General features: G+C 44.7%; 1 protein-coding gene across 5 annotated transcripts in view; it reads right to left on the bottom strand.

The window, feature by feature from the left end:
- The window catches only part of DGKH (diacylglycerol kinase eta), a 182,211-nt gene extending 166,890 nt beyond the window's left edge, over window positions 1–15,321 (bottom strand). The window contains exons 1-2 of one of the 5 annotated variants that reach the window (XM_039257079.1): window positions 15,286–15,321; window positions 7,254–7,457 (exon numbers count right to left, since the gene is read on the bottom strand). In XM_039257079.1, coding sequence (XP_039113010.1) covers window positions 7,254–7,445 — 192 coding nt within the window. In that variant the 5' untranslated portion in view covers window positions 7,446–7,457; window positions 15,286–15,321. Of the gene's footprint in view, window positions 1–7,253; window positions 7,458–8,171; window positions 8,255–14,446; window positions 14,653–15,285 lie in introns of those variants that run through there. The other 4 variants (XM_039257077.1, XM_039257081.1, XM_039257080.1 and 1 more) reach the window with 4 other exon arrangements.
- Window positions 15,322–15,663: the final 342 nt, after the last annotated feature.

Raw genomic sequence — 15,663 nt, 5'->3', positions numbered from 1 at the left:
CTGGGAAAGTTTGCCAATTTTTGCCTAGATGAATGTTAATTATTCTTATTATTCAAGATATCTTCCTGCTCATTATCTAGCAAAATGTTAAAGTTCCTACTTGCTTCTCATATCATATTGAGTTTCTAAAGTCTAAACCTGTCAATATTACTTTATTCTCATTTCGTAACAATCTTCTAGCCATGTTTCTGTTTCTCATCATATTTGAATCATTACTCACCCTGATGATTCCGCTCAGAATGGTGGACAAAAGTTTTAAATAATATTTTCTAATCTATTCTGTTTCAAATGTTAGATATGGGCCATGATGACCCACTAATGGGCTGCCACCTACAATTTGAAAAATGCTAAGTAAGTCTTCCCTAGACTATTCTAACTACAGTTACGGTGAAAGATAATGTTTTAATTGCACAAACTGTATCTCATAAAGCAGTGAAAAATACAAATTAATATTTCTACCTATGGCCTTACCATAAAGGTACAAGAATTTATTTACATATCCTTCATGTTAAAGTAAAACCAAGGTACTAACTGAAGATTGTAGTGACTATTTTCTTAATGTGCTTAAAGACATATGTGAATGCAGACATAATGTTGCAAAGTTCTGATTATCTTTCCAGTGGTTAGCTAGGTTTTACCTGAATTTAAAGACTCACAAATATTCCAAATTAACTGTAAGAAGACATAGAAATGTCAGAGAAATGAGAACACAATAAACCTACCTAATTAGGAGATATTTTTGACACATGAAGCTTCAAGACCTTGGCTGAGATGACTCATTGTCAGAGAAAGTCATTGACATCATGGTATTGGCACAAAAACAGACATATCGACCAATGGAATAGAATAGAGAACCCAGAACTGGACCCACAAACGTATGGCAAATAAATCTTTGACAAAGCAAGAAAGAGTGTCCAATGGAAAAACGAGTCTCTTTAGCAAATGGTGCTGGGAGAACTGGACAGCAACATGCAGAAGAATGAAACTGGACCACTTTCTTACACCAAACACAAAAATAAACTCAAAATGGACGAAAGACCTAAATGTGAGACAGGAAACCATCAAAACCCTAGAAGAGACAACAGGCAACAACCTCTTTGACCTCAGCTGCAGCAATTTCTTGCTCAACACATCTCCAAAGGCAATGGAATTAAAAGCAAAAATGAACTACTGGGACCTCATTAAGATAAAAAGCTTCTGCACTGCAAAGGAAACAATCAACAAAACTAAAAGGCAACCAATTGAATGGGAAAAGATATTTGCAAATGACATATTGGATAAAGGGTTAGTATCCAAAATCTATAAAGGACTTACCAAACTCAACACCTGAAAAACAAATAATCCAGTGAAGAAATGGGTAGAAGACATGAATAGATACTTTTCCAAAGAAGACATCCAGATGGCCAAAAGATACATGAAGACTGCTCAACACCACTCATCATCAGGGAAATGCAAATCAAAACCACATTGAGATACCACCTCACACCAGTCAGAGTGACTAAAATTAACAACACAGGAAACAACAGATGCTGGCGAGGATGTGGAGAAACGGGAATCCTCTTGCACTGTTGGTGGGAATGCAAACTGGTGCAGCTGCTCTGGAAAACAGTGTGGAGGTTCCTCAAAAAATTAAAAACAGAACTGCCTTATGACCCAGCAATAGCACTACTAGGAATTTATCCAAAGGATACAGGAGTGCTGATTCATAGGGGCACATGTACCCCCCAATGTTTTCAGAAGCACTTTCAACAATAGCCAAATTATGGAAAGAGCCTAAATGTCCATCAACTGATGAATGGATAAAGATACAGTATATATAAACTATATACTATTTGGCAATGAGAAAGAATGAAATCCTGCCATTTGCAGCAATGTGACTGGAACTGGAGGCTATCATGCTAAGTGAAATAAGTCAGTCAGAGAAAGACATATATGTTTTCATTCATATATGGAACTTGAAAAACTTAACAGAAGACCATGTGGTGGGGGTGGGGAGAAGGGAAGGGGAAAAAAGGTTACAAACAGAGAGGGAAGGAGGCAAACCATCAGAGACTCTTAAATACAGAGAACAAACTGATGGTTGATGTGAGGGGCAGAGGAGAGGGGAAAATGGGTGATGGGCATGGAGGAGGCACTTGTTGGGATGAGCACTGGGTGTTGTATGTGAGTGATGAATCATGGGAATCTATCCCCCAAACCAAGAGTACACTGTATATGTGTGTATATGTTAGCCAACTTGACAATAAATTATATTTTAAAAAATTAAGTAATATGAACTTATTGGAAATTTTTGTATCTGTACTATCCATAAAGTTGAAATTACTTGGATCTCTTGGGGAGAAAAAAGAAAAAGACATTGAGATGGTTCATTTGTTGACAGCATGTGGCTTATGACGGTTGAACAATCTTAGTCTACAAATCTGACCAAAGTTCCTCCAGCCATTCCCTGTATTCATGGGCCACAGTATTCATTAGCCAACAAAAAGCAAACGAAGCTTTTTCCACATTCATGTTCAATACCAAGTTGGTCTGGGTTCATATTAGTGTTGTTTCAGAATGTCTCTTTCTCAATAAATACATGTGAAATCCTCGGCAACAGTAAACCTGAATGTAAAATCGACCTCCTCCTAAGACAGAGCTAAGAATTAGGAATAATGGCCAAGGGTAAGGAGAAAGGAAGAGATAGGATGAATTATAGCTCCTGGTTTTCCCACATCAGCACCATTTCCACTTTTGTACAATAAGGGATTTGTTTTTCCTTTGGGGAAATAGAGGCAGCCATACAATTTTCTAGAGTTTAGCACCTGGGCAGCTAGATGAAACTACTTAAAATTCTACTTAGTTGATACAGAGATAGATAAAAAGTAAAATACACTCAGAGAGATAGAGAGGGAGAGAGCGAGAAATAGCACACAGCAAGGACAAAGAAACAGGAAAAAAATGAAAAGAGGAACAAAGAGTACACAAAATGGAGATGTAAGGCAAGTACTAAAATATACATGAGAAATTTATTATTAAGCTGCATTAATTTTAAAAGCATGCTAGTTTTATTCTTTGCTTTAAACCTCATCATATCCACTGCAAATAAACCCTGAGATTAGTGCTGTCCTAAACTAACCCATATTTCCTTCCATAGAGAACTGGGTAAGTAAATCATGATATATCATGTTAGCTTGAACCACACAAAATTTCCCTCATTCAACCTTTTTTTCCCCAGCTTTACTGAGATATAATTGAGAAACAAAATTATATATACTTAAAGTATACAATGTGATAATCTGATAGACCTACACATTGTGAAATAATTACCACAATTCGGTTCATCAACATCTCCAGCACCTCGCATAGTTCATGTGTGTGTGTTTTTATGTTAAGAATGCTTAAGATCTATTCTCAGCAAACTTCAAGGATGTTAACTGTAGTCACTATGCTGCATGTAAGATCCCCAGGACTTACTTATCCTATAAATGAAAGTTTATAGCCTGTCTCCAACATCTCCCCATCTCACTCACCTCCCAGCCCCTGGCAACCACCATTCTACTCTTGACCATTTTTGACCTACTGACATAGCGAATTCACTTAGTTCAACCTAATATAATGGAATGCTTTTCCACCGCTAGAAAGAATAAAGTAGATATATACACGCCATTAGGGAAATGATCATATTATAGCTCCAAACAAGACACAGCTTGTGTATGGAATGTTCCTATTTGTACTTTTTGAAAGAAACATATGTATATTCATAGACATTTTCTGGAAGTCCACCAAGAAGAATGTCAACAATTGCCTCTGGGATGGGAGACTACAAGGTCTGGAGTGAAAGGGAGATTATTTGTCCCTGGATACCCTCCATCACTGAATCTCCTCTCACACTGTTGAATATCTTATTAACCGTGCATTACTTACTTCAATTAAAGAAAAATCTGGAGACTTCCAAGTGCCACAATTAATCTGAGATTATCCAAATCGTTTAAAACATTAACCAGTATTTACAACAAAGAACACTTTATTTTTTTTTTTTATTGTTTTTTATTTATTTCTAGGAGAGAGAGAGAGACACAGCGTGAGCAGGGGAGGGTCAGAGAGAGAGGGAGATACAGACTCTGAACTAGGCTCCAGGCTCTGAGCTGGCAGTCAGCACAGAGCCCGACGCGGGGCTCGAACCCACGAACCGTGAGATCATGACCTAAGCGAAAGTCGGACGCTTAACCGACTAAGCCACCCAGGCGCCCCAACAAAGAACACTTTAAATAAGGTAATGACTTTAGTGGCTTTTACCCCAAACCTAAACTAACCCATCAGCTTTATGATCATAAAGGAAACTAAGATAAATACTGTTTTCATAATAATGTCCATATATATGAAGCATTATGTTAAGTATATAATATACACATTATTCACTTAAGTTATTCATTTAAGAAGTATTTTTGGTTTCTAGGTACAACTCACTCTACTGTAGGCCTTGTATATACATCTACATACAAATGCTTTATCCAGAGACAGCATATGAATACATGTGTATATGTGCGTAGGTATGTATACATGTACCACACACACCATCCTGGGCTGCTAACCAGGATCGAAGATGTCACTCGTAACCATAGCCCGTCAGATCTAGTGGTCCTTGGTGTATCTATAGTATGTATGCGCAAGGACTGCTTTCTGTCTTAAAAAAGCACCAGGCCTGGGGCTAGTCCTGGCTTCCTTTTCCTCCAGACTGTCCTATCTTGCACATCTGTGCAGGTATCAAGCATGTATAGTCTTTTTTCTAAAAGGTTTTTCCCTTAACTCTTAGCTGGGTCATAACCTGAAGACTGGGCATCAGTATTACATTTAGTGTTTTCATTCTCTGAATCCTCTCACTGCACTAGCTCTCTTCCTTGAGAATCAGTATTGTGTGATAAAGAGATGCAACTGATGAAATCCATAGCCACGTATGAACAGTCTGGATTGTGGGTGGGGGCAAGGAGAGAAGCTGAGACTCACTGATCTCAGGGGTTTTAGGCCTGGATCTCAGGTGCTCAGATGTGAAAAGGCTGGGGAACTTACATGCATTTGTATGAGTTAGTATAAAATGTAGAATTTCTGAAATTCAATACATCCAGGGAAATCACTATGTTTAATCATGAAAAAAAATATATGTGCTAAATATTTTTATTAGAAATTTAAACAGAAAACCAGTAATAAGTGTGCTAACTTATTCTTAGACTCGGAAACATGCTTTACCCCAAATCATAGATAATATAAAATTTAAAGAATATAATCTTAGCTGTTACCATGAATTCATGAAACCTACAAATTTTAGCTGTATTCCCCCTAGATTTTTAATTAACTTTACTCACCGCAAGTTAGAGTCATCTCTAAATTTTCTTTCAAACAGTAGAAATTCACTGTTTAATTTTAGTATAAGTCTGCACAGAATTTTAACCATTTCATATGAACCTATAAAATACACCATATTTAAACCTGCCAAGTTGCCATTAGTAACAGTTTTATGAACTTTTTTTAAATTAAGATTTCAAATGTTAAAGGCATTGTTAGAAAGTCACTATCTTCTTTAGGTTTAATCTTCTAAAAATATGAAATCCCATATCCTCAGGTTATCGTAAATTCTATTAAGAAATATCACTATTAAAATGAATTACAACATGTGCAGTTAAAAAAAAATGACCAAAGTGGGGCACCCGGGTGGCTCAGTCGGTTAAGCATCTGACTTGAGCTCAGGTCATGATCTCATGGTTTGGGAGTTCTAGCCCTATGAGGGCCTCTGTGCTGAGCTCAGAGCCTGGAACCTGCTTCGGATTCTGTGTCTCCCTCTCCCTCTCCCTCTCTGCTCCTCCCCAACTCATGCTGTCTCTGTCTCTCAAAAATAAATGTTTAAAAAAAATGACCAAAGCAATCTATGACTCTTTGCTAACTGCACCTTGCTAACACTTGTGTGTACTTACACATATTTATTTTCGAAAATAAGGAGGCAAGCTAATGAAAGCATGATTCCATAGACTAACAATAAAAGTTCTGGTCTCATATAGGGGTCCACTGATCTTAGAAACCAAAGTCTCATAAAAATAACTATATAGTGAATTAACTATTTTATGTTTTTAATGTTTTATTTATTTTTGAGAGAGACAAGAGAGTGAGCAGGGAGAGGGGGAGACACAGAATCCGAAGCAGGCTCCAGGCTCTGAGCTGTCAGCACAGAGCCCGATGTGGGATTGGAACTCATGAACCGGGAGATCATGACCTGAGCCCAAGTAGTAAGCTTAACCAACTAAGCCACCCAGGCACCCTACAAATGGATTTTTAAAGAGGGCACACAAATCCAATGATGTGATTGGTTCTCTTTTCAAATACCTCATTAAAGTCCAACTAGTGATAACTGATACTTTAAGATTTTCAAAGTACAATGAAAACTTAAAAATATAAATAATCCTCCAGTGTTAAGCATCTGCTATGTGTATCCTCAAGATCTAATTAAACCAAATCAACTGAGCCCTTAAGGATCAAAAGCCTCTGCTACATGAACAAGAGTTAACACAGCATACTAAATCCACGTAACACAAAGACGTTAATTTTCATTAAGTTAACCGTCGCTGGTAAGATCTGAACTCTGTACTTAGTAGGAACCCACGACTCAAAAGCTTAGCTTACTGCTGCGTCGCGCAGCGTGTGTTTAACCTCGAACTTCAGTTACACAGGCAGCGAGCTTCGAGGGGTTTTTGCCTTCCAAAGGGCAGCGGGAGGCAAGGGGGCTGTCCGCTGTCACCTCCCCAAACAACCTTTTAGAGTGAGCCTGGGCCTGCGGGAAGGAAAGGGGGGGGGGTGGCTTCTTACATCTCAGGCTGGTCGGCCTGCACTAGGCTCCCTACACAATGCACACACTCCACTCAGCCACTGTACGCAGGAAGGACAAAAAAATAAAACAGTCCTTTTAAGTTCCCTGAGTGGGAACTCTCAAGAGCGCTTAAGCATTTTCCCACGCTCCCGCGGAGCCGCTGGTTCCCTCTCCACCACGTCGGCGGCCGAGCTCCCCGGGAGCCCACCCTGGCGGCCTCCGCGCGGGGCCCGGGAGTCCCTTCCTGCCGCGCGGCGGTCCACCTCCCGCGGGCCCCGCCCCCGGGCCAGGCCCCGCCCTCACCTTGCAGCCCACGTTCCTGGGGTTGCCCGCGCGCCGGGCGCGCTCCGGGCACCCTCGCTCCTTTTCCCCGCCCCGCAGCCTCCCGCCGTCCACGCTCCCCTCAGACCCGCCTTACCTTGGTCCGGATCTGCCCCGACGTGGACACTTTGCGGATCAGTTTCTGGGGTCCCTCTTGCTCCGCTTCGCTGTCGGAAGAATCGTCTCCGGGCCCCGCCGAGGCACCGGCGGGGGCGACCGCGGCGCCGGCCCCGGCGGCCGCTCCTCCCGCGGCTCCCGGAGGGTGGTGCTGGCCGCCGGCTCCGGCCATCCTCTCCGATTCCTGCGGGGACACAGCACCGCCCGGCGGGGGCGGCGGCGGCGGTCAGTGGGTTCGCTCGGTCCGAGCCGGGCCCAGAGCCCCGCGCCCGGCTGCAGCCGCCATCTTCCGCTCCCCCAGCCGCCCCCGCGGGGGAAGGGTCGCGCGGGACCAGACCCCCTCCCGGCAGCCGCTCTCCAGGCCCCTCTGCCGGGCTCTGGCCAAAGCGGTGACCGCAGCGGGCACCGGGGACGCGGACCCCGGCCCGCCTGGGACCCCTGCGCACCCAGCCTCGAGACGTTACAGGGCTCCTGACCCAGAATACGACCTGCGCGGGTAGAGAGGATGGGAATGACACAGGGATAGGGGCAACCTACCGCCTCCCGTGGGGTCTGGGGTCCCCAGGATGGACGGGAGGGCGGGGGTCGAGGGGGCAAGAAACCTCCGCAGCCAACCGCCACAGGCTGGGCAGTGGCGATGCTCCCTGCCTCAGTCCACGGGCCGCTGGGGCAAGAACGGCCCCTGCAGTAGAACGGAACCTAGAGCTTCCTCCCGACTCCCTTGGGTACACCCTGCCACCCCCTAGACCTAGAATCTCTCTAGAGTCTAGAGACTCTAGACTTGGGCCTCGCGGCACGGTTCCCGCTGAATAAAAGTCCCTTCCGCCCCCTCGATGGATGGGCGCTGCCCTTGGTCAGCCTCACGACCCCCCCTCCGCTCATCTCTGATGAACCATACCTCTCCCGCCTCTGCCCCGGGGTTCGGGTCCTTTCAGCTCTCCCGACCGCGGTGTTTAGATTCTGGCCCACCCCCACCTCCATCCGGCGCACACGGAAGAGAAGAGCATTTTCCGGGAGGTTCCACTGCGCTCTGAGAACTTTTCGTTCAGAAAGAGCGATCCCTTTGGCTAACAGGAAACTGGGAAGGGCGTGGAGAGAGCGCAGAAACAGGAGAGGACACGCAGCCCAAGACCACAGAATGCAAAATAAATGTCTAAACTGAAGCGCTAGGCGAGACTGCCTGGAAGAAAACAATGCACTGAAGCCATGTGAACACCAGTGCCCGAGCACGAAAACACTGGAGGTCCTGGGAGAGCCACTCCCTAACCCGGACCACAGCCGGAGGAAATGGGATCAACAGGCTGCAGCCACCGCTCCCAACTCGTCCCAAGCGAGCTGGCTAAACGGGCACTGGGGAATTGCAGGCTCGCGGCGGGCTGTGCATGCTGTGCGTCAAAGAACCCTTGTAGGTGTGGGAAGGCTTGGGGGAGAAGATACTAAAATGACAGATTCCTCTGGTCATCCACGAGAACTCTAAACTTAGCTGTATTTTTAAGTAGGGCGAAAGTCCCCGCCAGACTGTGGAGTCTCTTCACACTTCAGTAAAGCATTTAATCTCTTCAGCGTGTTCATGTCCTTCAGTACCCATTCCTACTTTTTCAGTTGACATGACCTTCTACTCTTTCAGTTGACATGACCTTTAAGGGTCCTCCAAACTAGCATTCTATTGGGGTTTTGTTTTGCTTTGTTTTTTTTTTTTTTTAGTTGAAATCTTACTCTCAATAATTTGATTGCTATGTCAAAACTAACAGTTCTAAGAGGTTATAAATTACAATATTCAACCCCAATACTGTATATCCACACTGTTGGTCAAAATACAAAATGTGCTGGTTTGAATCTTCAAAGACAGGAGATTGCTGCCTTGAAATCCTGATGGAAGCTACTTCTCCAGCATTAGTTGTCTTCTTTAGGAATGGGAGGAGCTAGGCAAAATAATTTAGAGTCCTTTTGGTTTTGTAGATATGTAATTCTATACCTACATAGAATATATTGTCGTGAAGGGAATTCTTTAAGAGAAAAAGTAATTAAAATAATGGTCTTTAGCTCAACCTGTTTGGTAACTGAGATGTCCAATGGTTTGGTAGTGTAGCCAAGAACACCTAGTAAAGGGCCTTCTGAAAGAACAAACCTAGTTCAGATCCTTCCTTTAATGTTAAGAAAGTGAAGCCCAAAATCATAAGCTGGAGTCAAAGCCGAAATCATGTTATTGACTGTTCCAGTGTTCTACTGACTTTACCACACCAACATGATCAATTATCATGTTTTTATTCATGCTTTAGGCTTTCAAGTTTTGTATAGTAACATTTTCCTGAATCTAGGCAGAGCTATTAAACTGACAGTTTTCACTCCTATGCCCATTCTGTGATCTGAATTAGAGGATTCAGTACATTTCTCATTCTCTTTCAAACACTGGTTGCTTAGAGATCCTTTAAAAGAGTTTCATGTGCAAGAGCTGGGCAATTAATACCTCAAAGTAAAAGTATTTATTACTCCATAAAAATTTACCATCAGTCATCCCTGCTCTTCAAACACTCCTGAAACAAGTTCTAAAACTTGGTCGTGACTTTGAAAGCATAGCCAGTCTTAGCCTCCTTATGCTAAATAGATTACCCCTGCTCTACAGTTCTCCTAGCACATAGGACACTCAGTGAAAATACTGTGTAGGCAAATGAAGGAATGTCACTTCATTTCCCATAAAAGGCAACTCATGAAAACCCTCTTTTCTTCTAAGATTGTTTCGAAGAATCCCTCATGTAAGGTACCCAATCCATTGGATTCTTCTCAGGTCTTTTCTGTAAATTAGAACTTCCCAGAATGAATATCCAATCTGTATATTGTATACCTGCAATGCACTTCACCGCCCTTAAACATATAATAGCAATGTCAAGAGCTCCATATTTTCAACCATTTTAATGTAGCTCAAAATGGCAACTGAAACCAATTTCAAATATGTAGTACATTGCATTATTTCTTTGATTTACAGGATTCCCTTGACTTTTTCCTTACTTGGTGTTTTCAGATTTTCAAATAATTTCTTAGATGTGTCTTACATATTTCTTTTATTATTGTTACTTTGAAATCTTTGTTTGGAACATAGCATATCACAAACACACTATTAAAAACTTGGACATAAGCCATGTAGACACTGCATTTAGGATGAAAGAGACGTAGAAGCTACCACAAAATTGGGTTTCTACTTTATAGAGCTTCCTGCCCCATTTAAAAAAAGAAAAATTATTACATTGAAGATGTATAAATCACAGCCAATTCTCATTCTGATACCAACTTTATGAATATTATCATATTCCTACTGATAGGTATTTTTAATTATATTCTTATTATTGAGCATTACTTATAACAAGAGTTAATATCCATTTGCAACTTTTAAATCCCATATATTCTTTGCTGTTATGTTAAACATTTTATCACAAATACAAAGAATTCTACATTTATATCCTGAAGAACCCACATTGGCACTTTCTAACAGTCACGTTCTAGGATGCACATTCCTAATCAATGGGACCCACGCAAAGAACACTGCAGGCTGAATAAGACCAGGCCCGCTTCACTCAAACTTCCCTTAATATACTGTTACATATTTGGAATTTAATGTTCACAACTTTACTCCATTAAAATTCCCTTGCTTGTTACCTGAATGAAAAAGATTTCATGTTAATCGTGATAGAACTGCATGTACCAATGGGCATCCCTGTGCCCAGGGCAAAACCCACTGTCATCTAGACCTAATGCATAAATACACTTATAGCTTCTCATTTACGTTTTGGCCCTTTTTTCCTTTGGAAGTCTTCCTTTTCTAATTTCCAATTAGTTTTGAATAGTTTCATCAGAGCCTAGTAGACAAAAACCACGTAAAAATAAAAACAAATTTTAGTAAAATGTATCCTAGTATCCTAGTACCACTAAGGACTACTTTGTAAATATTCCCACAATTTTTAAGTTTTGACTAGAAGTCAAACTACCCATCTCCCCACCCCCACCCCAGGATATCATCTATGAGTAGGGGCTATTTGGCTAAGTATCTTCCCACCCAACTATAACCACCACCAACATAGTTTCATACTGATTAGAAATGTTCGTAATGCCTCTATTTCCACTGATTTGATTGCATTCCAAAACTAGCGTTAAAGAAAATACACAAAAACCTGAATGCTAACACTTATCTTCTTTTAGGCCCAATGCCCTGGCTGGAGGAATGATAAGGCTGTTTATTTAAATGCCCTCACTTAACTAAATAATTTCATTTTACCTCCAAATACGAAAAATGTCATGAAGTCCAGTAGCTGACTCTCAACTCCAGACGTTCTGTTCTCTTTACTGCTTACTATTCAGCATTAGTACCTGAAATCATGCTTCCTCTTCTGAGTAGATCCGTGTAGAATCATGGAATCATATCATCATGTTTTAGGTTTCATCAAAAAAAAAAAAGAGTAAATCCTTATAGGTATGCTATTATACACTATAAGAATTCAGGGTCTGTGTAATGTGAATATTTCCTATTCAATATTAAATATTCATATTATAAATATAAATGAGCATACTTTTATGGTCAAGTGTTAAAGTTGCCTATATTTGAAATCAAACAGCACATCTTCAGTAACTGTAAAATGGACTCCTGGTCAAAGCAGACGTTCCTTAGCCCAAGGTCTTTGAGGATCCACAGACTGGGCCTCAGGAACTCTGATTCACTTGAAATATTATTATTGTTTTTATATGGCATGTTGTATTGGTCCATTGTGGGGACAGATTCCATAGCTTTGGTTAGATTCTTAAGGGGATCACTGACCCAAGAGAAGCTCAAGAATCCTTCATTTTGAGGGATTTTGTGTCCTTTCAAAACATATTTAGATTAAGCTGATATTTCCTCCCTTAGATCCAAAAGTCTGAAATAATTAAAATTTAAGTATTCTTTTTTCTCCTAACTTATCCCCCCTTTTCTCCTATACATCACCTTTCAGTAATTTGGGTAACTTTTTTTTTTTTTTTTTTAAGAACTTAAATGAGAATTCCTCTTAGACTTTGCGGTCATACATGTATGCCCACAGGTTTTCAAAAAAAAAAAAACACTTTATCACTTTGGGGCACCTGGGTGGCTCAGTCAGTTTAGCGTCTGGCTTCGGCTCAGGTCATGATCTCACGGTTCGTGGGTTCAAGCCCCACATCAGGCTCTGTGCTGATAGCTAGCTCAGAGCCTGGAGGCTGTTTCGAATTCTGTGTGTGTGTCTCTCTCTCTGACCCTCCACTGTTACCGCTGTCTCTATCTCTCTCTCAAAAATAAATGAAACATTAAAGAAATAAAAAAAAATCACTTTGTCAAAGTATCATTTTGTGCCACATATGTAAGACCTCTAAAGGATTTTTTTTTTTTTTTGGACTATCTGAATGTCAACTACTAACATACATGAAACAAGACATTCTGTTCAGGATGTATGCTTTGTGAGAATTTCAGGATTAATGCCTGTGTTAACTGCTATATCCAAAAGTCCTGGAACACAGTAGGTGTTGGAGAAAGTATCTATTGAGTAAATAAAAAGGCTTTCAGTGTTTAAAGAAAATAAACCTAATTTCTTAAGGACAGTTCTGCAGTCTGGATAAAGTCTTATGGTTCATTCATACATTTCTGTTAGGGCTCTAGTTTTAAAGGCTAATCCATGAGCATTTTCATTTTTATCACTTCAAGCAACATTAAAAGCTTTTCTCTATTTTTCTAGGCACAAAGCAGTTCTGACATCAGTACCCCAGAGCAAAATGCACTTAAGAGGCTATTTTTCACTGTGATTGGTGTTGGCTTAAAGCATCCGGGTTCAAAAGGGACTTCATATAGGAAAGTTTAAAAGTAAAAAAGTAACAAAAACAGGTCCATGAATTTGGTTCTCAGTGGTCTTTGATTTGAACTTCCAAACTGAATTGTAGTTTTAGTTTCATGAATAATTTAATCCCCAGTAATAACCACAATAGAAGAAATATGAGCAGATGGGCCAACCTAAGGACATGTTCAACTTTACAAAAGCAAAGGCAGCTGCAGATACAGATGGATCAGAGTCCAAGGACACTTCTGAAAGGTCGGGAAACAAGAGGCAGAGAAATGGTTTTGGGCAAAGGAGCGGAGAGTGTACATACTAGAAAAGAAAAAGGAAAACGAAGCCTGGCACCTGACCTAGAAGCTCTTAACAGGCAGGGAGCCAGCCTGAGCAGACACGCAGAGTCCCTGGAAAAGAGCATCCGAACACGTTGAACAGAACACGGGTGAGGCCAGAAATTTCAGGCGAGGCTTTCGAGATAGGTTCAAGAATTTCACCCAACACGGAGTAGCAAACATCGAGGCAGGGCGTGGATAGCCAAAATTCGATGCCAGGGAAAAGGCATCTCACACAGGATTACAGAGCTCTGAGTGAGACGGGGATTCCGGGGTAGAATCCCTGGAGGGATGTGAGATGGTTCTGACTGTCTGAATTGGAAGAAAGAAGGAAGTTGGAGGAGTTTGAGGGAACAAATCCAAAGCCCCCCCCCCGCCCCCCCCCCGGTCTCCTCCTTCTTATTCTCACATACACAAAACACACGCACACGCTCCTCTCGGTCCCTAAAATTACCCAACCTTCGGACTGCAAGTGCAGTGAGATCAAGGTTAGCTCCCCACTTCATCCCCGGAAAAACCCTTGAACCCTGTAAAAGCGGGGCGGTAGCGGCTAAGGGGAGGCGTGGCTCCAGGCTCCTGGCCGCGAACAGCCTCCGCCGCCGGCGGTCCTTAGGAACCTGCGCGCCCAGGTGACGGCCGGGGCGCGGTCTCTGGAGGGAAGAGCGGTCTCCTCCCAGCCCGCACGCTGACCTCCGCCGTCTGGGTTCCTCCTCTCCCTCCTCCTATCCCCCACGCTCTAAAATCAAGTCAAAAGTTGAGAATTCGATGGAGCAACGGAAACGGTCCTCGGAGGGCCGTCGTCAGCGGTTCGCCAGCGGCCCCACGGAGAGAGCCTCCGCTGGCCGGACAAAGGCGCTCCGGGCGGCGCGCGAGGAGGAGCCCGGGCGGCGGAGGAAGCGCTGCCCCGGCTGGGAAGCAGCTGGGGACCTCATCCCGGGCCATTTCCTGAACGGAACCCGGCCCGGGCGGGGGAGAGCAGAAGAGAAGCGGGAGGGGGTGGGCGCGGGCGCTGTACCCACCGGTTCCTCCCAGGCCGGGCTGCGGGCGCCGGGCGCGGGGCGCACGTGCTGCGGCTCCATCGCGCCGCCAGCGCCCGCCGGCCGCCCGGGCGCGGGGACCCGGGCCCCCGCCGCCGCCTCCGCCGCCGGGGACGCTGGATGCGCTTCCCTCGCCGCGGTCCTCTCGGCCGCCGCCGCCGCCCCGGCTCCTGCCCGGGGCCAGCCACCGGCGCTCCCGCCGTCTCTGGCTTCCGCCGCGCTGCGCTCTCCCGCCCCCGCGCCGGTCCCTTCCTCCTCCTCCTCCTCCTCCTCCACCTCCTCCACCTCCTCCTCGGTCCAGCTCCGAGCGGTCCGCTCCCCGCCGCCGCTGCCACCGCCTCCCACGGCCACAGAATCCGCCCCTCGCTCCTTCCTCCGCCCCCGGCTCCCTCCCCTTTTCCTCCCCGCTTCCCGCCCCTCCCCCCGCCGCCCCCTCCTCCCAGCGGGCGGCCCGGGACGCACGTGACCCCCCTGTCAGGCCTTATAAGGCGCGGAACCGAAAGCGGCCGCCGGGTGGTCACGGGCACCGGGCGGCCCGGCGGGCAGGAGCCGCCGTTCCCGGGGCCGCGGCCGGGCGCGCTGGGAGCGGCGGGGAAAGCCCGGGATGGGCCGGCCGACGCGCTGGCCGCGGGAGCGGCGGCGGTTGAGAGTCCCGGGAGACGCCTCCCAGCGCCTCTCTCCCTCTGTCGCTCTCTCCCTCTCTCCCTCTCCCGGTGCTTACAGCCCGCGCCCGCCTCCCTCCGAACGCCGGCTGCGGCCGCCGCGGGCACGTCCCCGCCTCCCGGCGCTGAGGCTCGAACGAAACCACACTGGACACTTACCGACTTCCACAGAGCAAGGGAGCCAACTGCACTCCAGAGCCGCTCCTGAGCCAGCTGTGCCAAGGATGGTTTATTCTCTGTGGTGTTAAAAAGACTGTAGATGGGGTAGCATCTGCACGAGGGTTTAAGCCTGAGGGAGTGCTTCTTTTACTCATTTTTAATGATTAACGGTTTCGTGGAAAGAAAACCGGCTACGGAGTCGATCTTCCTTCCAATTCCAGCAATACGTTCAAATTTGGGAAAGGGACTGGCTCACAGTGCGTGCTCAGTAAACGACAAGTCACCTCCTCCAGCCCTTTGAAAACAACGTTACAAATGGCTTCTGATCATCTTTCTGGCATGGAAATTGGTTTCCATCCAGTTCCAAGCCAAGAATGG

This window comes from Hyaena hyaena, unplaced genomic scaffold, assembly GCF_003009895.1.
Source record: "Hyaena hyaena isolate Hyena2069 unplaced genomic scaffold, ASM300989v1 scaffold_598, whole genome shotgun sequence".
In the NCBI taxonomy this organism is placed as follows: Eukaryota; Metazoa; Chordata; class Mammalia; order Carnivora; family Hyaenidae; genus Hyaena; species Hyaena hyaena.
This window is presented reverse-complemented; position numbering and strand designations above follow the sequence as displayed.